This window comes from Pristis pectinata, chromosome 2, assembly GCF_009764475.1.
Source record: "Pristis pectinata isolate sPriPec2 chromosome 2, sPriPec2.1.pri, whole genome shotgun sequence".
NCBI classification, from domain to species: domain Eukaryota; kingdom Metazoa; phylum Chordata; class Chondrichthyes; order Rhinopristiformes; family Pristidae; genus Pristis; species Pristis pectinata.
This window is the reverse complement of record NC_067406.1, coordinates 11,833,602-11,855,892: the sequence shown is the minus strand read 5'-3', so window position 1 is coordinate 11,855,892 and position 22,291 is coordinate 11,833,602. Positions and strand designations below refer to the sequence as shown.

The 22,291-nt window shown below is 40.9% G+C and overlaps 1 protein-coding gene across 2 annotated transcripts in view; it reads right to left on the bottom strand.

The window, feature by feature from the left end:
* atrn (attractin) overlaps nucleotides 1–22,291 on the bottom strand; it is a 350,568-nt gene that overhangs the window by 98,078 nt on the left and 230,199 nt on the right. Inside the window, exons 25-27 of one of the 2 annotated variants that reach the window (XM_052010515.1) lie at nucleotides 20,144–20,205; nucleotides 5,656–5,734; nucleotides 751–1,135 (exon numbers count right to left, since the gene is read on the bottom strand). In XM_052010515.1, coding sequence (XP_051866475.1) covers nucleotides 1,118–1,135; nucleotides 5,656–5,734; nucleotides 20,144–20,205 — 159 coding nt within the window. In that variant the 3' untranslated portion in view covers nucleotides 751–1,117. Of the gene's footprint in view, nucleotides 1–750; nucleotides 1,136–5,655; nucleotides 5,735–20,143; nucleotides 20,206–22,291 lie in introns of those variants that run through there. The other variant, XM_052010514.1, reaches the window with a different exon arrangement.

Below are 22,291 nucleotides of genomic sequence, written 5' to 3'. Positions count from 1 at the left end.
CAGGTTGCCGCACTAGGATTACTTCCTAGCATTCTTCCTAATTGTTCTTTTACCTATGGCTCAGGAAATCTTAATACTGTTACCAAACTGAAGAAGAAAACTTGGGAACCTAGTTTTATCTGTTGGACAGGAACTAGTTACACTGAAATTAACGTCTAAGGTGGTGCTGTCTCTAGAAAGCAAAAACTGAGAAATGGATGATCAAATAATCCAAGGTAGACTGAGAGATATTAAGATAAGATGACAACCAGAATTTCATTAGTCACACTGTAATATTTCAATCTTCCTCATATTATGGGTTATGCCAAGTAAGATAAAAATGAAGAATGTGCAAGAGAATCAAAATTCACTGAAATTGCAAAGGACATGTTTCCAAATCTTGAAATTAATGAACCCACAAGGAGCAATGTAATATTGGAATTATTTCTAGTTAACGAAGAGCTTAGGGTGGAGATGGAGACAAATAAACAAAACAGAATTGAGGGAACATTGGAAGTCCAGTGATGATAATGTTCTGATATTCAGCACAGATTCAAAAGCACACTATTAAAAATTAATCTTAAGCAAGATAATGTTAATGATTTGAACAAGATGTGCGATAGATCTATAAAGATATACCAAGGAATGTCAAGAAAACCATAATAGAAGCAAAGTAGTTCATACAGAAAAAAACAGCTGGAAACTGGAAATAATTCTTTAGATTTTGTCACAAACCAGCAACAAAAGAAACACACTGAGCATGATTCAGTGTTAAAAACTATTTTATTAATCACTACTTATGGTAATACGTAAAATAAAAGTAAAAATGTTAGTATGTTAGAATTCAAGAATGTTAAACCTCGAACGTTAACCCCAAAACTAAACTCTTCGTGTGTGTGTGTGACAAAGTCCAAAACTTCCAGTTCCTGAATGGTTCTTAAAGTTCAGTTCCGCAAGCCATAAGGTGAAATATGAGCAAGGGCTTCTTCAACAACCACCGTTGTCTGAAGATAAGATGTAGATGTAGAAAAACATAGAGAGAGTACATACGAAATCCAAATGTTCCACGATGGAACCCAAACGACACTTCAGTGTTTACTCGGTAGTGACTTGAGAGTGATTGCTACAATAAACATTGCTATAGAGAACTAGTATCCTAAAATAAAACAAAACTGGTCAGGTGCAAGACATTTTTTCAATAGTTTACAACAATTTCATTTGTCGATAACAAGTGGATTGATTTTAAATCTTTCTGCAAATATTCACAGAGTGAGCTGGGCTCGGGTCAAATCCCAAAGAATGGAGAATGGCAAATATTATCTCTTTCTTTAATAACTCATGAAACTCTAAGTTTATGTTATTATCTCTAATCAACAGCATTAAAATTTTATACACGTGATTTAAATATCTCCATTTTCTCCGAGTTTCTTGATACCTGAAATATTTATTCCCATATAAGATACCCCTAAAATAGGTCAATACAGTCTGCTGAGACCTATGTGGTTTCCAAGCAAATAATATATCCCAACATGCGGCCTTGAAGAACAGTTAAATTTTCAAGGTCAAAATCTGAAGCAAAACTTCCTAGAATGCTTCTACAGGGAGCCTACAGCTCTACAAAGCAAGTCTATTAAGTAAACTTGATTTATGTATTGCTACCACGTCTTTTTCAGTTAGACATGTTGAATGGATGCTTACAACAAAACAGTCTGAAATAAGAACTGCAATTTTAGAACAGCAATAAGATGTATAGCTACATCTTTTAGGTTCATTCCAGGGTTTGTGCTCTTCGTGAATCTTGGGCATAAACCAATTACTTTCAGCGATTGTTCAGATTCATGTGAGATAAGTATAACTACAGAATCTGGAAGTATCTGCATGTGGACACCAAGTGAAAGTGAACTAGGCTCATTTGTTATGCCTCCCAAGGCCAAATATACCAGTGCTCAGTGACACAAATGAAAAAATGGCATTTGAGAAAGATCTGGATCTTGCAGTGCCACATGAAACCACCGTTAATACAAGTTTTAAAAATGAAGCAGAAAGGGGAAAATGTTGAATAATGTCCACTTGTGCCAAGTGTGTATGATTTATCATAATTCATCAATTTTTATCAAAATATTGGAGTATTGCAGAAACAGAAACCCATTAACATCTTTAAGTCCACTGATTAAATTACAGAAAGTGGATGAAAATTAATGAAAAGGTTTTTTTTTAATTGTAATTATTCCAGTTTACAGCGATAGCATCAACTGCTCCCAAAAGCACATACACCTATAGATTTTATTCTATTATAAAATAAAAAGATTTAATTTCATAAGAGAAATTCTAGCTCAGTCTCATTTTATGGTTTTTTAAAAAATTTCAGACAAAGTATCCGTATTAAGTTTAAACATAAATTTTAGAGCACAGATACAGAACGCTACTTTGTTCAAAATCTATATACTTTAGGGTAAGAATAGAAAATCATTTGCTATTATATGTGATCTATTTCAGGAAAAACTATCCAAACCACCAGAGCATTTAGCCACAACTATTTCTTCAGGAAATAAGCTAACCATAGCAAATTGGAGCAGAGTACACCATTCAGCCTTGCTCCACCAGTCAACACTATCAATCAGAGCTGATCATCTACTTCAGTCCCCTGTTCCTGCCTTCTCCCCATACCTCTGGATCCCTTTTGGATTAATAAATATATATATCTCCTTCTTGAATATATTCAATGAAAGAGCAAATTCCACATGTCCACCACTCTCTAAATGAAAAAAATTTCTCCTGATCTTGGTTCTAAATAATTTACCTCCTATCCCGAGGCTGTGAACCTTGGCTCTGGAGTCTTCAGCCAATAGAAACATCTTCTCTGTATCTAAGTGTCTAGTCCCCTTAGAATCTTGTTTTTGTGAGATCCTCCTTCACTGTTCCAGTGAATATTGGCCTATCCTAGCCAATGTTTCCTCATCTATCAGTCCTGCCATCCTAGGAATTAGTCTGGCAAACCTTTGTTGCAATGGCAAGAATTACTCCAAAACAGATATACCACTCTGGGTACTGTTGGGGACATGGGTCAGTAGGTGAAGGCAGCAGGAGCCAAGATCATGGCACCATGAGTGGCTCTGCTGCACAGGAGGGCAGGAAAAATAGTGCGCAATGAGACAGGTAAAATTAACAATCTTGTAGTTAGCTTATCCTCTTGGAAAGAGTGATCACAGTATGACTGAATTTCTCATAGAAATGGAGGGTGCAAGAGTTTGCTCTAAAACCAGTGTATCATGCCTACACAAGGGAGACTACAATGGGATGAAGGAGAAGTTGACTAGCATGGACTGTGAACACAGGCCATATGGTGGGACAATTGAGGAACAGAGGAAGACTTGCAAAGAGATTTTTCAAATTGCTCAACACAAGCATGTCTAGCTAAGAGCAAGGACAGTAAGGGTGGGGAGAGCCAGCCTTGGATAACTAAGGAAATAAAAGGTGGCATCAAGCTAAAAGCTCATGTATACAAAGTCGCCAAGACAAGTGGGAAACTGGAAGATTGGGAAAACTTTAGAAAGCAACAAAGAAGCACTAAGCAAGCAATAAAGAAAGGGAAGATAGATTATGAAAGTAAACTAGCACAAAATATAAAAGCTTTCATAATTATATAAAGCAGAAAAGGATGGCTAAAGTGAACATAGGTACCTTGGAAATGAAAAGAGGGAACTAATATTGGGTAATGCAGAAATGGCCGAGGCTTTGAAAGATTATTTTGTGTCGATCTTCATAGTGGAGGCCACGTCTAACATGCCAAAGAATGATGTTATGGATGCGATGGGAGTGAGGACCGCGATACAATCGCCATCACTAAAGAGGTAGTGTTGAACAAACTAGTGGACCTAAAGGTAGATAAATCCCCTGGTCCCGATGGAATGCATCCCAGGGTACTGAAAGAAATGGCGGAAGTTACAGCAGAGGTGCTTGTGATAATTTACCAAAACCTGGGCAGGTCCCGGCAGATTGGAAGACAGTGAATGTCACGCCACTGTTTAAAAAAGGATGGACGCAAAAGACAGGTAACTATAGGCAAGTTAGCTTAACATCTGTAGTCGGGAAAATGCTTGAAGCTGTCATTAAGGAAGAAACAGCAAGACAGCTGGATAGAAATGGTTCCATCAGGCAGACACAGCATGGATTCAGGAAGGGCAGGTCCTGTTTGACAAACTTTCTGGAGTTCTTTGAGGATATAATGAGCGCAGTTGATAGAGGGGAACAGGTGGATGTTGTATACTTGGATTTCCAGAAGACGTTCAATAAGGTGCCGTATATGAGACATCCATAAGATAAGGATGCATGGAGTTGGGGGTAATGTATTAGCATTGATAGAGGATTGGTTAACTAATAGAAGGCAGAGTTGGGATAAATGGGTGTTTCTCTGGTTGGAAATCAGTGGTGTGTAGGGTGCCGCAGGGGTCGGTGCTGGGCCCACAACTGTTCACGATATACACTAACGATTTGGAAGAGGTGACCGAGTGTAGCATGTCTAAGTTTGGTGATGACACTAAATTGAGTGGCAAAGCAAATTGTGCAGAGGATGCAGAGAGTCTGCAGAGAGATATAGATAGGTTAAGTGAGTGGGCAAGGGTCTGGCAGATGGAGCGCAATGTCGGTAAATGCGAGCTCATCCATTTTGGAAGGAAAACAGAAGATCAGGTTATTAATTAAATGGTGAAAGACTGCAGCAAGCTGCTGTGCAAATGCTGAAAGATTGCAGCATGCAGTTGTGCAGAAGGACTTAGGATTGCTTGTGCATTAATTGCAAAAGGTTGCTTTGCAGGTGCAACAGGCTATCAAGAAGACAAATGGAATGTTGGCCTTCTTTGCTAGAGGGATTAAATTTAAGAGCAGGGAGGTTATGCTGCAACTGCACAGGGTGCTGGTGAGACCGCACCTGGTGTCCTGTGTGCAGTTCTGGTCTCCTTACTTGAGGAAAGGTATACTGGCTTTGGAGGCGATACAGAGGAGGTTCACCAGGTTGATTCCGGAGATGAGGGGGTTAGCCTATGAGGAGAGATTGAGTCGCCTGGGACTACACTCACTGGAATTCAGAAGAATGACAGGGGATCTTATAGAAAAATATACAATTATGAAAGAGATAGATTAGAGGCAGGAAAGTTGTTTCCACTGGTAGATGAGACTAGAACTAGGGGACATAGCCTGAAGATTTGAGGGAATAGATTTAGGATGGAGATGAGGAGAAACTGTTTTTACCAGCGAGTAATGAATCTGTGGAATTCTCTGCCCAGGGAAGCAGTAGAGTCTACCTCATTAAATATATTTAAGACACAGTTAGATTGACTTTTGCACAGTAGGGGAATTGAGGGTAATAGGGAAAAGGCAGGTAGGTGGAGCTGAATCCATGGCCCATGAATGGCAGAACAGGCTCGACGGGCCACCTGGCCTAGTCCTGTTCCTATTTCTTACGTTCTTATGCAAGAATGTCTTTTCTCAGATAAGGAAACCAAAACTGCACTCAAACCTCCAGATGGGGTCTCACCAAAGCTCAGCACGGCTGCAGCAAGAGTAAGCTTCTATGCCTAATTTTGTTCTGTAAAGCCTTATGCCTCATCTGATAAGGATAAACATACAGGTGCAAGTGGAAGTTGGTGAATAATGTGGTATTTCTTGGAATAAGCTTACCTCTCTTCTCCTCGATGCCCAGCAGCTTTGTTTAATCTTCCACACCACAGCAGCCACCAACAATAATGACAGAAAACAACTGTAAAACAATGTTTTAAAAAGAGAACAGTCAACTCTGTGAAATGCATACAAACTAAAGCACACTTCCAGTTGGCAAGCATGGAACTTGATACCATCAGAAACTAAAGATCTGCTCAATAGTCGCTTGGTCCATAACAAGAGGATTAACCCATTTCTAAAACCAAGAGCTCCACCAAATCAAAATGATCAATTTTGATTTTCAAGAGGGATTCAAAGGGCGGCACAGTAGCGTAGTGGTTAACATGACGCTATTACAGTGCCAGCAATCGGGGTTCAATTCCCACTGCTGTCTGTAAGGAGTTTGTACATTCTCCCTGTGACTGCGTGGGTTTCCTCCAGGTGCTCTGGTTTCCTCCCACGTTCCAAAGGTGTATGGGTTAGTAAGTTAATGTGGGTGTAATTGGGCAGTGCAGATCGTTGGGCCGGTAGGGCCCATTACTCTGCTGTATAAATAAAGTTTTCAAGTAAAGACTGTCTGAATCAATTTTGTAAGTTTTATGACCAACCACCATCAAAGTAGTCTTATGACTAAAGTACCCTGCAAACAATCCATTGACTCTCATTCAAAATTCTAAAAGTAACATTAATTCAGAAGACATTGCAGGAAGTATTTACTAGAATGCTGCTAACAAATAGAATACTGACAAACAGGAGCTTTCCAGCAATGCCGTGCTAAGGTCATGCATAGACCCAAAATAGAGAGCATTTTGATTTCTGAGGATTCCCCCAATTAAATCCTGAGGATCTGCTGATCCCAGTTTCAAAACATGGCTCCCATGCAGACAAAATTATTTTGTATCGTCAGTTCTGCTCTGACTGTAGCACTCTCATCTGAACAGGTACACATGTATAAAATCATAATACAATGTGTTAAAATATCCCACCAAACAACTAACATTGATATTTCCGGTGGGCATCAAGAGCAATTCATATCAGTAGTATTCCAACACAATCTTATTTGCAGTAAAATAATTGCTGCTGAAATTAAATTCAGCTGAGAAACCAAATTTTCCATGCTCAAAAATTTCCATGCAAAGATTTCTGATGATGTGCCAAAGATCAAGAACAATTATATTAGAGTGGCTTTCCATGCTTTGCATTTCATCATGATTTAACCTAAATCACTGAATACAATCTTCAAAATACAAACACCATGTCTGGTCATGGGGCACCCGACAACCACTATTCATTACTTAGCAACAGAGAACAGCTTCAAAGTAATCAAGCACTGCTTTAGAAATGACCCTTAAATTCTATGACAAAAAGAAAATGTGCAATCTCTGAACAATTTGCAACTAAAAACTGGTAATTAGATTCTGATAAAAGACTAGACAATTACTTTGGTCTGCATTCGTACTTTTATTGCTTCATTTTATTTCTTATTTTTTGTGAATCAATAGGTAGTAAGCTTCGGAGGCTTCGTGGGTTTCGCTTCGGAGGACTTCGGAGCAGATAAGTTTTTCTTTTTTATAATTTTTATTAGGGTTTTAATTATAAGGGTTCGTTTTTAATAGGGTTGTAATTATTAGGGTTAGATTTTTTATAAGGTACTCTATAAGTGTTTTAAAAGTTTTAAGCGGTAGAGTGGGGGCTGGACTGCGCAGGTGCGGCGCGGGCAGTTTAAAAAGCAAACAGCCTATACAGCGGACAGTGTCAGAGCGGGCAGTGGAGTGAGAGGGAGCAGAGTGTTCTGGGCTTTGGCTCAAGGGGCTTCGGCGTAAAGGGGCGAGGAAAGGTAGGTGACTTGAGTTAAGGAAGGAGTATGAGTGCAGTTTCCTGTACTCAAGTGTCAGATGTGGGAGTTCCCGGAGTCTCCCTGCCTCCAGTAAGGCTACGTCTGTGCCCGGTGCGTTGAGCTGCAGCTCCTGAGGGACCGTGTTAGGGAACTGGAGATGCAGCTCGATGACCTTCATCTGGTCAGGGAGAGTGAGGAGATGATAGAGAGGATTTATAGGCAGGTGGTCACACCGGGACCATCAGAATCAGGTAATTGGGTCACAGTCAGGAGGGGGAAGGGGAAGAGTCAGGTACTAGAGAGTACCCTGTGGCTGTACCCCTTGACAATAAGTACTCCTGTCTGAGTACTGTTGGGGGAGACAGCCTACCTGGGGGAAGCAACAGTGGCAGTGTCTCTGGCATAGAATCCGGCCCTGTGGCTCAGATGGGTAGGGAAGGAGTGAGGAGGGCACTAGTGATAGGGGACTCTATAGTTAGGTAGGCAGACAAGTGATTCTGAGGACGCAGGAAAGAAACTCGGAAGGTAGTTTGCCTCCCAGGTGCCAGGGTCCGGAATGTTTCAGATCGCGTCCAAGATATCCTGAAGGGGGAGGGAGAACAGCCAGAGGTCGTGGTATGTATTGGTACCAACAACATAGGTAGGGAAAGGACTGAGGTCCTGAAAAGAGACTATAGAGAATTAGGAAGGAAGCTGAGAAGCAGGACCTCAAAGGTAGTAATTTCCGGATTACTGCCTGTGCTAAGTGACAGTGGGTATAGGAACAGAATGAGGAGGTGGTTAAATGCGTGGTTGAGGGATTCGAGTAAGGAGCAGGGATTCAGTTTTCTGGATCATTGGGCCTCTTTTGGGGCAGGTACGACCTGTTCAAAGAGGACGGTTTGCACTTGAATCCCAGGGGGACCAACATACTGGCGGGGAGGTTTGCTTAGGCTACTGGGGAGAATTTAAACTAGGATTGTTGGGGGAGTGGGATCCATACTGGAGAGACTGGGGAAGAGGTGTTTGGCTCTCAAATTGAGGAAGCTAGGAGTAAGTACCATTGGCAGGTGATAGAGAAGGGAAGTGTTCAGACAGGCTTGAGATGTGTCTATTTTAACGCAAGGAGTATTGTGAACAAGGCGGATGAGCTTAGAGCTTGGATCGATACTTGGAGATATGATGTGGTGGCCATTACGGAGACTTGGATGGCTCCGGGGCTGGCATGGTTGATTCGTGCCGGGTTTTAGATGTTTCAGAAAGGACAGGGAGGGAGGCAGGCAAAGGTGGGGGAGTGGCATTGTTGATCAGAGATAGTGTCACGGCTGCGGAAAAGGTGGATGTTGTGGAGGGATTGTCTACGGAGTCTCTGTCGGTGGAGGTTCGGAACAGGAAGGGGTCGATAACTTTACTGGATGTTTTTTTTTATATAGGCTGCCCAATAGTGACAGGGTTATTGAGGAGCAGATAGGGAAGCAGATCCTAGAAAGGTGTGAGAATAACAGAGTTGTTGTGATGGGAGATTTTAATTTCCCAAACGTCGACTGGCATCTCCAGACAGTGAGGGGTTTCGATGGGGTGGAGTTTGTTAGGTATGTTCAGGAAGGGTGCTTGACACAGTATGCAGATAGACCTACAAGAGGAGAGGCTGTGCTTGATTTGATATTGGAAAATGAACCTGGTCAGGAGTCAGATCTCTCAGTGGGTGAACATTTTGGTGATAGTGATCATAATTCTATCTCCTTTACGTTAGCACTAGAGAGAGATAGGAACAGACAGACTAGAAAGGTGTTTACTTGGAGTAAAGGGAATTATGAGACTCTCAGGCAGGAAATTGGAAGATTAAATTGGGAACAGATGTTCTCTGGGAAAAGTACGGAAGATATGTGGCAAATATTCAGGGGGTATTTGTGTGGAGTTCTGCATAGACATGTTCCGATGAGAGAGGGGAGTCACGAGAGGATACAGGAACCGTGGTGTACGAAGGCCATAATAAATCTAGTCAAAAGGAAAAGAAAAGCATACAAAAGGTACAGAGAGCTAGATAGTGTTAGAGATCTGGAAGAGTACAAGGCTAAAAGGAAGGAACTTAAGAAAGAGATTAGGAGAGTCAGAAGGGGACATGAGAAGGCCTTGGCGGGCAGGATTAAGGAAAACCCCAAGGTGTTCTACAAGTATGTAAAGAGTAAGAAGATGAGATGCAAAAGGATAGGGCCTATCAAGTGCAGCAGTGGGAAAGTGTGTATGGATCCGGAAGAAATAGCGGAAGTACTTAATGAATACTTCATGTCAGTATTCACTACGGAAAAAAATCTGGGGGATTGTAGTGGGGACTTGCAGCGGCCTGAAAAACTTGAGCATGTAGATATGAGAAAAGAGGTGGTGCTGAAACTTTTGGAAAGCATCAAGTTAGATAAGTCGCCGGGACCGGATGAGATGTACCCCAGGTTGCTGTGGGAGGCGAGGGAGGAGATTGCGGAGCCTCTGACAATGATCTTTGCATCATCAGTGGAGACAGGAGAGGTGCCGGAAGATTGGAGGGTTGCGGATGTTGTTCCCTTATTCAAGAAAGGGAGTAGAGATAGCCCAGGAAATTATAGACCAGTGAGTCTTACCTCAGTGGTTGGTAAGCTGATGGAGAAGATCCTGAGAGGCAGGATTTATGAACATTTGGGGAGGTATAATATGATCAGGAATAGTCAGCATGGCTTTGTCAAGGGCAGGTCCTGCCTTATGAGCCTGATTGAATTTTTTGAGGATGTGACTAAGCACATCGATGAAGGGAGAGCAGTAGATGAGGCTCTCAGACAGGAAATTGGAAGATTAAATTGGGAACAGATGTTCTCTGGGAAAAGTACGGAAGATATGTGGCAAATATTCAGGGGATATTTGTGTGGGAGTAGTGGAGTATATGGATTTCAGCAAAGTGTTTGATAAGGTACCCCATGCGAGGCTTATGGAGGAGGTGAGGAGACATGGGATCCAAGGGGACATTGCAGTGTGGATCCAGAACTGGCTGGCCCACAGAAGGCAAAGAGTGGTTGTTGAAGGGTCGTATTCTGAGTGGAGGTCAGTGACCAATGGTGTACCTCAGGGATCTGTACTGGGACTCTTACTCTTTGCGATTTTTATAAACAACCTGGATGAAGAAGTGGAGGGGTGGGTTAGTAAGTTTGCGGATGACACGAAGGTTGGGCGTGTCGTGGATAGCTTGGAGGGCTGTCAGAGGTTACAGAGGGACGTAGATAAGTTGCAGAGTTGGGCTGAGAAATGGCAGATGCAGTTCAACCCAGATAAGTGTGAAGTGGTTCATTTTGGTAGGTCAAATATGTTGGCAGAATATAGTATTAATGGTAGGACTCTTGGCAGTGTGGAGGATCAGAGGGATCTTGGGGTCCGAGTCCATAGGACGCTCAAAGTGGCTGCGCAGATTGACTCTGTGGTTAAGAAGGCATATGGTGTATTGTCCTTCATCAATCAGGGAATTGAATTTAGGAGCCGAGAGGTATTGTTGCAGCTATATAGGTCCCTGGTTCAGACCCCACTTAGAGTATTGTGCTCAGTTCTGGTCGCCTCACTACAGGAAAGATGTGGAAGCCATAGAGGGTGCTGAGGAGATTTAGAAGGATGCTGCCTGGAATGTGGAGCATGCCTTATGAAAGCAGGTTGAGGGAACTCGGCCTTTTCTCCTTGGAGAGACGGAGGATGAGGGGGGACCTGATAGAGGTGTACAAGATGATGAGAGGTATTGATAGGGTAGATAGTCAGGCTTTTCCCCAGGGCTGAATTGGTGGCCACAAGAGGACATAGGTTTAAGGTGCTGGGGAGTAGATATAGAGGAGATGTCAGGGGTAAGTTTTTTACTCAGAGAGTGGTGAATGCGTGGAATGGGCTGCCGGAAACGGTGGTGGAGGCAGATACGGTAGGGTCTTTCAAGAGACTGTTAGATAGGTACATGGAGCTGAGCTATGGGTAAGCCTAGTAATTTCTAGGGTAGGGACATGTTCGGCACAGCTTTGTGGACCAAAGGGCCTGAATTGTGTTGTAGTTTTTCTATGTTTCTATGTAGTACTTTGTAAATGAAGTGCACATTAAACAAGTGCTGTTTGGAGCAGGCAGATTAACAGCAGAGGTTAAAGTGTCCTTATTCTCAACAATTACCAGATGGTTTATAGGTTATGACAATTTTGAATTGTTCCTGTAAGAGCAACGGGCAAGGCTGGTAGGAGTCGGGAACCCTAGATGACGAGGGATATTGAGACCCTGGCCAGGAAAAAGGAGGCATGGGTCAGGTCCAGGCAGCTCGGATCAAGCGAATCCCTGGAGGAGTACAGGGGATGCAAGAGTGTACTCAAGAAGGAAATCAGGAGGGCAAAAAGAGGGCATGAAATAGCTTTGGCAGAGATTAAGGAAAATCCAAAAAGATTTTATGTATATTAAGGGGAAAAGAGTAACTAGAGAGAGAATAGAGCCCCCTCAAAGACTATAGGGGACATCTTTGTGTGGAGCTGCAGGAGATGGGCAAGTTTCTTATTGAATATTTCTCCTGTTTTTGCTGTGGAGAGAGGCATGAAGACTTTGGAACTAGGAAAGGTAAATGGGGAGGTCTTAGGGATAGTCCACATTACAGTGGAGGAGGTGCTGGATGTCTTAAAAGGTATGAAGGTAGACAAATCTTCAGGGCCTAACCAGGTATATCCAAGAACACTATGGGAGGCTAGAGAAGAAATTGTGGGAGACCTAGCTGAGAGATTTGCATCATCGCTAGCCACGGGCGAGGTGTCTGTAGACTGGAGGGTAGTGAATGATGTGCCTTTACTTAAAAAAGACAGCAAAGAAAAATCTAGGAACTATAGATCAGTAAGTCTAACATTTGTGGTGGGTAAGTTACTGGAGAGGATTCTGAGGGATCTAGAAAGACAGGGGATGATTCGGGGTAGTCAGCATGGCTTTGTGCATGGGAGATAATGTCTTACGGACTTGATTGCGTTTTTTGATGATGTGACCAAGAAAGTTGATGAGGGCAGTGCGGTAGACGTGGCTTATATGGACTTCAGTAAGGCCTTTGATAAGGTTCCACATGGTAGGCTGCTATGGAAGGTTAGATTGCATGGAATCCAGGGAGAGCTGGCTAATTGATTGCACAATTGGCTTGATGGTAGGAAATAGAGGGTGATGGTGGAAGGTTGTTTCTCAGACTGGAGGCCCATGACTTGTGGTGTGCCTCAAGGGGTCGGTGTTGGGCCCGTTGTTGTTTGTTATCTATATCAACAACTTGGATAAGAATGTACAGGGCATTTTTAGTAAGTTTGCAGATGACACTAAAATAAGTGGGCAATGAAGACAGTTTTCAAAAATTACAGGGTGATTTTGAGCAGCTGAGTAAGTGGGCCAAGGAGTTTAATTCAGGTAAGTGTGAGGTGTTGTATTTTGGAAAGTCAAGTCCAGGTAGGACTTTCACATTGAATGGCAGGGCCCTGGGGAGTGCTGTAGAACAAAGAGACCTTGGAGTGCAAGTACATAGCTCCCTGAAAGTGGCACCACAGGTAGACAGGGTGGTGAAGGTGGCTTTTGGCCCACTGGCCTTCATCAGTTAGGGCACATTGGGAGGTCATGATGCGATTGTACAGGACGCTGGTGAGGCCGGACTTGGAATACTGTGTTCAGTTTTGGTCACCCTGCTATGAGAAAGATGTTATTAAACTGGAAAGAGTACAGAAAAGATTTACAAGGACGTTGCCAGGATTTGAGGGACTGAGTCATAGGGAGAGGTTGGATAGGCTATTCCTGAGAGCTTAGAAGACAGAGGGGTGATCTTATAGTGGTGTATAAAATCATGAGGGGCATAGATAGGATGAATGCACTCAGTCCTTTTCCTAGGTTTGGGGAATCAAAAACTAGAGGGCACAGGTTTAAGGTGACAGGGAAAAGATTTAATAGGAACTTGAGGGGCAACCTTTTTTTTTACACAAAGGGTGGTGTCTATGTGGAATGAGCTGCCGGGGCTTGAGGCAGGAACAAGAACAACTCTTAAAAGACAGTTGGACAGGTACATGGATTGGAAGAGTTTGGAAGGTTACGGACCAAATGCTGGCAAATGGGACTAGCTTGGATGGAGCATCTTGGTCAGCATGGACCAGTTGGCCTGAAGGGCCTGTTTCCGTGCTGTATAACTCTATGACTCTATTGTAGCGGTTGCTACCACAGAATAAAACAAGACTCTACTTGGAGGATTGTAGAACAGAAGTGGTTTATTTTCCCGCCTTGCGCGGGCCCTTTAAGGGAGAATGTTCCCGCCCAAAACAACCGGCAATGACGTAAGTCCTACGTCATCAGGACTTTCCCGTGCGCGGGTTCTCCCCGTCGCTCGGAAAGACGAGGCCCGCCGCCATCTTGGGCCTCGTCGCTCCGACGCCGCGCGACCCGACTGCCGAGCCGGTTCGCCCGACTAGACGGTGAGTCGCCACACTATAAATATTTCAGTGAAATTACACCACTTTTCATGCTCCTTTAAAATGAAATTTTGATGATATATTAATTGAGTGCAAATAGAACTGCAGAATCCAAGTGGTCACATTACTTTGAGAAATTTCAATATAGCTCAGCAAATCTGGGAAATTATTAGTTGAAAAATTTTGATTTTTTTAAGCAGAGGTAAACATGCCAATCGCACATTTACAGGTCGAAGTGGAAGACGGTGACTTGCATTTGTATTATGTCACATTGTGACTCACAAATGTTCTACCACAACTTACATACAACAAATTATTATTGATTTATGAAAATGTTATTCTTTGAAAAGCATGATCCCATAAGGCAACAATGTTCAGTCTTGGTAAAATCAAAATACTGGAGCTGCTTATAATGTTAATCTGTAAACAGCCCCGACCACCATAAAACAAAGACCCAAACCCTGCAAACTGCTGTATCATTATTGCATGCAATAAAAACAGAAAGTGCTGGGGATAATCAGCAAGTCAGGCAGCATTTGTGATTTCACAATATGACATGCATGATGTCACTTTAATTATCCATTCCACTCCCCTCTAACCTCTTCCTCTTTGGCTTCTCATACATTCCAAAAAAGCTCCATGTAAGCTCAAGGAGCAGCATCTAATCTGATTAGGGACTTTACAGGCCGAGGGACTCAACAATGTATTCAACATTTTCCAATAGCCAACCTTGCTGGTTTATATTGGGACTAGCCAGACTTGCTGAACACTTCCAGAATTCTGTGTTTTATTCCAGATATCCAGTACAGTTCCAGCATAATTTTTTTCCCACAACTCTCCTAATTTTCATTCATTTCATTCTATTTATATCCTTCACCATTTTCTCTGTCAGTACCACCACCAGTCCCTTTTGGTCTCCATCATATTACAGACATTCTCTCCATCCTCTCCTGCACTGCAACTCAAAACATGTTTCATTTCTGACTTTCCTCAATTCTGATTATCGATCTGAAACATTAATTCAGTTTTTCTCTCCACAGATGCTGCCTAATCTGCTGAGTATTTCCAGCACCTGGAGTTTTTTTTTTAAAGATATCTTTATTAGTCAAATGTACATCAAAACACACAGTGAAATGCATCTTTTGTGTCGAGTGCTCTGGGGGCAGCCCGCAAGTGTCACCACACTTCCGACGCCAACATAGCATGCCCACAACATCCTAACCCGTACGTCTTTGGAATGTGGGAGGAAGCCGGAGCACCCGGAGGAAACCCATGCAAACATGGCAAGAACATACAAACTCCTTACAGACAGCGGCCAGAATTGAACCCGGGTCACTGGTGCTGTAATAGCATTACGCTAACTGCTACGCTACCATGCCTGCCTTGCTTTGCAATATCATGATTGCCTGCTTTAATATTAGAATACAATGCCAGGCACCTGGGATTGGAGGGGAACCCATCACTAGAAATGGGCTACAAGAAACATTTCATCAGCATTGTCTATTCCCAGGACAGATGAAATGATGTAAGGCACTCTGACAAGCGAGGACCTGACCCAATTTATACGTGAAACGAAATCTCTCATATATGGCCAAAAGGCACAAAAAAATTATTCCAAGATCCTCCAATTTACTTTAGGAACTGGTTCACACTAACCAACAATGTAAATGAATAATCGTAAAATTGTCCATTTCACACTGTACACTCTTAACCAAAGTAGGAGCCAATATGTCACAATGTTTACCCGAGATGACAAAATTACATACATTGCCCCAAGCCTGCTTAAGAACTGTTGCTCTCCAGAGACAAGGAGATCAATTTGGCTTCTGACAGGATGAACGTATTCTGCATCTACTGCAATGGCATTGATGGGCATTCTACTTTTAATCTCTCAAAGGTAAATGCAAAGCTAGGTTTGAAACAGATGGGACTTTCGAGGATAATCGCATAACAGTAGAGGCTAAAGTTCTCATACCTGATCCAACCAGTACTGAAAATTCTTGAACGACATCAGTAAATCTCAGCAGGTGAACCATTAAGATAGGCTGACAGGCACAAGACCAGTTTTCCTCAATCTTTTGATCATTTTGAGGTGTCTAATAATATTCAAACTGCACCCCCAGATATTGCCAGAAATATTGTTCTCAATATCTTGTGTTTTAACCCTCAAGAGAAAAGAAAACCTGTGAGTAAAGCAGCATCTGTGGAGAGAAAGGATGATCAATGTTTCTAGTCGAGACCACTGCATCAGGACAGGTGCAGGGTTCTGATGCAGGGTCTCAACCTGAAATGTCAACTATCCTTTTGCCTCCACAGATGCTGCTCGACCAGCTGAGTTTCTCAAGCAGTTTGTTTTTTGCTCCAGATTCCAGCATCTGCAGTCTCTTGTGTCTCCAAAGACAAATCTGTGACTGCCACCCAAAATACTGCACAGATTAGTTCAGATGGGCAGCTTTAAATGAAAATGGTGTTCCTTTAAATGCCACACAGACTTGTACAAATGAAAGCTGTTTGTCACAGCTGACATCAAGCTGGTTCAATAAGCTGGTCCCATTACTCTCCTGTGCCTACTGAAAAATGACAGCTCTATTAAAAGGAGGAAATCTTTTGATGTAGCTGTCATATGGACTGCACCTGAGAAGAAAGAAATCTCACATATCAAAAGGTACTTATTCTGATTCTTTCCCTCTCAGTAACAAGTATATAAAGTGAACCAGAAAGGTCTACTTGTAAATGGCACCTCCTTGTGGACATTAGTGGTGCTGAATTAAATTGGCAGCAGTAGCAGAGCCATTATATTACCAGGTTCAATGGTTAACATTTCAAATTCAACACTGCAGCTGGGAGAAACAATTTCCATTAATTAACATCTGGAATAAAAGCAAGTCTCAGTAATAATGACCATCAAACTACCGGTCTGTGGTAAAAAAAACATATGGTTCAATGATGAAGGAAATGTGCTGCCTTTATCTAGTACAGTTGATATCTCACTTCCACCGACATCAAAGTGATTAACTCTAAACTGCTTTCTGAAATGGCCCATCAAACCATTCGGTTAAGTTTTCGTTCTTGGAGTTCAGTCTAAGAATAAAAAAAGATGAGATCACTGGACTCAGACACAACAAAGGCACTCCAAACGCAAACTGCATAGTTTGTTCATGAACATCTTTAAATTTGTATCTAAATCAGAAAAGTTACCCACGAGTCAAGCGACAGCTTTCACCCTCCGACAGACTTGAACACCACAATCCCCAAACACGTCCTGTTATACTTGCAGGATAGACCCATCAGAATTGGCAGTACAGAGGTGTAGAATTAGAAGGGACTGGCCCTCAGTATCGTTAATATAGAACCTCATGGCATCAATTTAAACGTGAGCAAGGAAAGCTCATTCTGTTTACCTTTAGTGCTCCTTAATGTTGAGCACCCGCCATCACCAAGATTAGCTTGGTGCGCAGCAAATCCAGGACATTATTTAGGCTTGGGTGGGATGATGTCAAGTTACACTGGGCCAAGTAAGAGCTAAACAATGAACATGTTCAAGAAAAGAGTCTAAGTACTTTACCTTGATATGCAAATACCAATATCAAATGCATTATGATTACCAAATTCTCAGCATCAACATCCTGAAGGCCACCAGTGATCAGAGATTAAACAGAACCAACCACATAAATAACAATGGCTACAAGGTCAAATGAGAGGTCGGGTATTCTGCAGAGTATCTCACCCTCAAATCATTCTACTATCCACAATGCACAAGCCAGAACTATAGTATAATTCTCTACTTGATTGGATGAGTAAAATCCAACAACTCTCCAGAAACTACACACCTTCCAGAACAAAATTACTCTGTTAGCAGACACTCCAAACTCATCACTCTTTCCTTACACCATGAGTCAACCATGCATGCAATGAAAGCGATTAATAAGATGCATTTTAAAAATTTACCAAGGCTCCTTCTAAACTGGTGACTTACAACAGCTCAAAAAACAGGAGTGGCATTCAAATGGGAAAAGCATCTGTTGCAAAACTTGCAAATACCTTACTATTCCTTCAGCAGGACTAAAGCAAATCCTACCCAAAGGCACTGCCCAGGACTGCAACAAGGGTGTGGCTCACTATTATCTTCATTTGGACCAGAAACAATACCCACATTTTGAGAGTGAAAACAAAAATGTAATCTTGTATTATCACCATAACTGTGTTTATGACACTTGAACCTCTTTTTTTCTTGTTTGAAAACACATTTTTCCCTATACCCATTAAAAATAAAGTTTTAAAAATGTTTTAAACATTTTTTTCCAATATTTCGATCTAACAGCATTTTTTACCTTTCTTTTCTGCATCCCACATGCTTAAAACCTCAAACCAAATGACATGTGTACAATATATGCTCATATGTAAAACTGTATGAAGACATCACTGACACCTACTTAAACTGCTGGGAGAAATCAAAGAGCAAAGTGCTACTAGAATTCCTGTTTCCACTTTCCTTCATCATTCCTAAGTTTAGACCTTGGCCTTTCCAGCCTATCAATTTTACAAGTACATTATTTCATTGTTTATGATGTATCTTCCACACAACCTTGTAACAAAATTACCCGGTCTATTTGTGACAGCTTGATGCAGGTCATGCCGTTTTTTGCGACAATGGTGGTAGGAAAGCAAATCCTAAATATTCACTGTAACCATTCATTAAAATGACTTTGAAACAATTCCATTTGTGTTCAGTCACTTGGCTAGAAGGTCACAAAAGAGTTGGACTTTTTTGTAAACTTGTCTCACTAACAGATTCCTTCAACACCCACCTCACTATCCTCAAACTGCAGCATCTTAAATACTTTCAGATTATTATCTTCATCCATCATCTTGCTTCACTATTCTTCAAATGGCATATCACCTCAAGCAATCTTCAGCACATTAGCCAATCATTTCTTACACATATCACCAACGGTTTACTCTGATCCATAAATGCATCCACATTTTAACATGAGATTGTGAAGAGGCGTGTATTACTTCACTACCCTATTGTTTGAATAGGTCACGATAACTTTTTACAGAGAAATTTTATACATAATTGTAAACAAAACTTTTACGATAATGATTACTCTGCACGGTGAAAAGCTACTTAAATCAAGTTGCAGCAAAAGCAACCATATAAGGGTAGACAGAATAGTTGTGCCATTGTTTAGTTAGCCCTTGTTGAATCACCAGTACACAAACTTTCTAATATTTCATGTTAATATCAATGTGTATAATTAAGCAGAATCAACATACTAATTTTAAATATGCTGCACTGGCCCTCACATTGCTCCATTTGCGTGTGACAAATACTTGGACTCTAACTGCGAATTTATCCATGAGTAACACTGATTGCTAAAAACATTCATTTCCAAACACCTGCTTTAAACTACATGGCACAAATTTGAGATTTTCAAACTGGGGCAAATGGTGGAGGGTACTTCAGTTGAGGGACTTCAAGGCATCCTAAAGTGCAGAGTTTTAGCTTGTGAGTTGGAGGCACAATTATAAAATCATATTGTTTTTATTTAATAGTTTTAATTAGCGTGGAGAATTTGGGAGGACAGCACAAAGGTTCTATGAAGTGGGTGCATCAAACAATTGCAAACTTCTGAATTAGACGACACACACCATAAGAAATAAACAGAATACAGGCTGCATTAACCAACTGGCCACAGTTTGACACTTCTGCTTAATATTCTGCAGATAATGCAGAAGTACCCCACCCCCCACCATTTGCCCCAGTTTGGAAAATCTCAAATTTGTGCCATATAGTTTATAACAGGTGTCTGGAAATAAATGCAGAATATTAACAATAGTACAGACCAGTAATATTGCACCCCAAGATATTGCACTTTAAGGTGCAGCTGAACCCAACGTTCTTGCTTGTAATGGACATTCACGGTTGAAGCACTCAGGTTAAAGAAAAATCCCAGTGCCACTCACAGGAGTAACTGGTACTCATTGATGCAATGTTGCAATGGAATGGCACAACAACAGACTTAATGTGTTATAAACGACAATGTCGCTACTCATCCAACGATCTCATTATGTTATTGATAGTTTGGCAACCCCCACGTTAACAGATGAACCCTTACATAGCTGTCCAAAGGACAGTTATTTCTACAGAAATATACATCAAATAAGCTAATTATAAGCAGATATTGTTTTTTTTAAAAATCTGCAATAGCTTTTGTTAAAAATAAATCAGTACACTAACCTGAAAAATGTGACAAAGAACTGCACAAGGTCCATGAAGTTGCTATGTTGAGAAAAGGCAATCTATGAAGAAAAAAAAGAGCATGCATTAAATTTAAAATGCAGATTAAAAAACATAATTTATTACATTAGGGCCATAAAGATCATTACAGATACAGTATGGAAACAGGCCCTTCAGCCCACTGAGTCCACACTGACCATCAACCACCATTTGTACTAATCCAACATTAAATCCCTTTCTTTCATTCTCCCCACATTCTCATTAACTCCTCCCAAATTCTACCACTCACCTACACACTAGGGGCAAATTCCAGCAACCAATTAACCTGCCAACCTGCAAGTCTTTGGAATATGGGAGGAAACCCACGAGGTCACAGGGACAATATGCAAACGCCACGCAGACAGCGACCAAGGTCAGGATTGAACCCAGTTTCTGGTGCTGCGAGGCAATGGCTTCACTAGCTGTGCCATATCACGTTTTGTGATATTGAACATGATAAAATCATTTAAATAAATTAGGCAGATAATAGCATTCAGTGTACTTCAGCTGAATAAAAACAGACCACCACCGTAACATAATTAGTCTTCATGCAAGATTAGGGCATGTTTTACTTGTATTATTCTCTGCACTGAGCTGAGATGGAAGGGGACTTAGTGATGCAAGTTCATTGAACCTGTATTTTTAAGTGAAATTAACATTTTTAGGAACAGCTTCAGAAGACATTTTAATATATCCCAAAGTCAAGTAAATTTTAAAAAAATCTGGAGTATGTATTATTAATTTTAAAAATTTCCGAAGACAAGGACAGAGTTCAGTCACATCCTGAAACTTGGGCCTTAGTATCATTATAATGATGGTACAATGAATGTAAAGAAATATATGTCCTAACTGTATTTATTGCATATGTTACGAATAAAGCATATTTTGGGGAAAAATATTATTCTCAGACTAACTTTTTTTTTTACAGGATTTAAATTTTTATTTAGAAAATTTTTATCTTTAAAAATGGATCAGAGTTACCCCGTAGCCATCCTTTGACCTTTTAAAATACTTACATAAGATCTCTGTTTATGTCATATATCATACAACACAATGAGATTGTGACAGGTTAATCTCCTGTGGTTTTAAGTTACTTCACTTTGAACTGTAAGTTCCAAGAGGCCATTCCACCTAACTGCGACTGATCTAGACTTCCCAAGACACCTAGCCTTTAATCACACTGTGCTGCCTTTCCTCCTAAAAATATCTCTTTGCTCAAACAGGTAGAATGATTCATCTTTGAAGCAAACGAATTAAAATGTTATCGTTTATGGTTGTTGCTGATTAGATGAACAAAGTGATGTACAATTATTAAGAATATTTAAATCACATTATTCCAGTTGAAAAAGCAGTTTCAGAACACAAATACATCAAAGACCTAGCAATTAAAGGATTAAAAAAAAATCACTCATTTCTAATTAGCATGAATGGAATAAACAGATGAGTACAATGTGTTTAATACAGTGGAAAATAGGTAAGCATGACATGTAAATGAGGAAAAAGCTCCAGTGCTTTAAAATAAGCTTACCAAAATGGAATGGAAGTTTTACCTCTTCAACATCCATTGCACTGCTTTATGGTAAAATGATTTTAACTACTTTCTGCCATTGCCAAGAAGTGCAACCCTTCATTTGCTTTACAAGTTTTCTAACAGCTCAAGTCCCTAATTATCAAGCAACCAGGGCAGCAAAAAGTTTACGATGAAACTCCAATGATATACATTGCTACTTAGATTAAATCGCTGCACAAGAAACCCTTATCATATAATAACAAGTTGCAATGAGAAAATGCGAAGACTGGCTGCAAAAACGAATTAGTCATATTGGAAAAAAACTTAACTAAGGTAACAACTAGACAAATCAACAACAATTTCAATTTTCCTTTCAGGAAACTCAATGCCATTCTCAGACCTCCAGTTTCCTTTCTCCAATAAATCCTATCCTACAGCACAAAGTTATCTCTGTCACAATATGTTGTAAAAAGCACAATATAGGTATAGAAATCAAGTGCTACTCTTCCAAAACAACAATGCATTATGCACTTTCCAATACAACTTCTCCCATTCACTCAAATAGGGAAGAAACAAAATTAGAACAGTAAAAAGACATT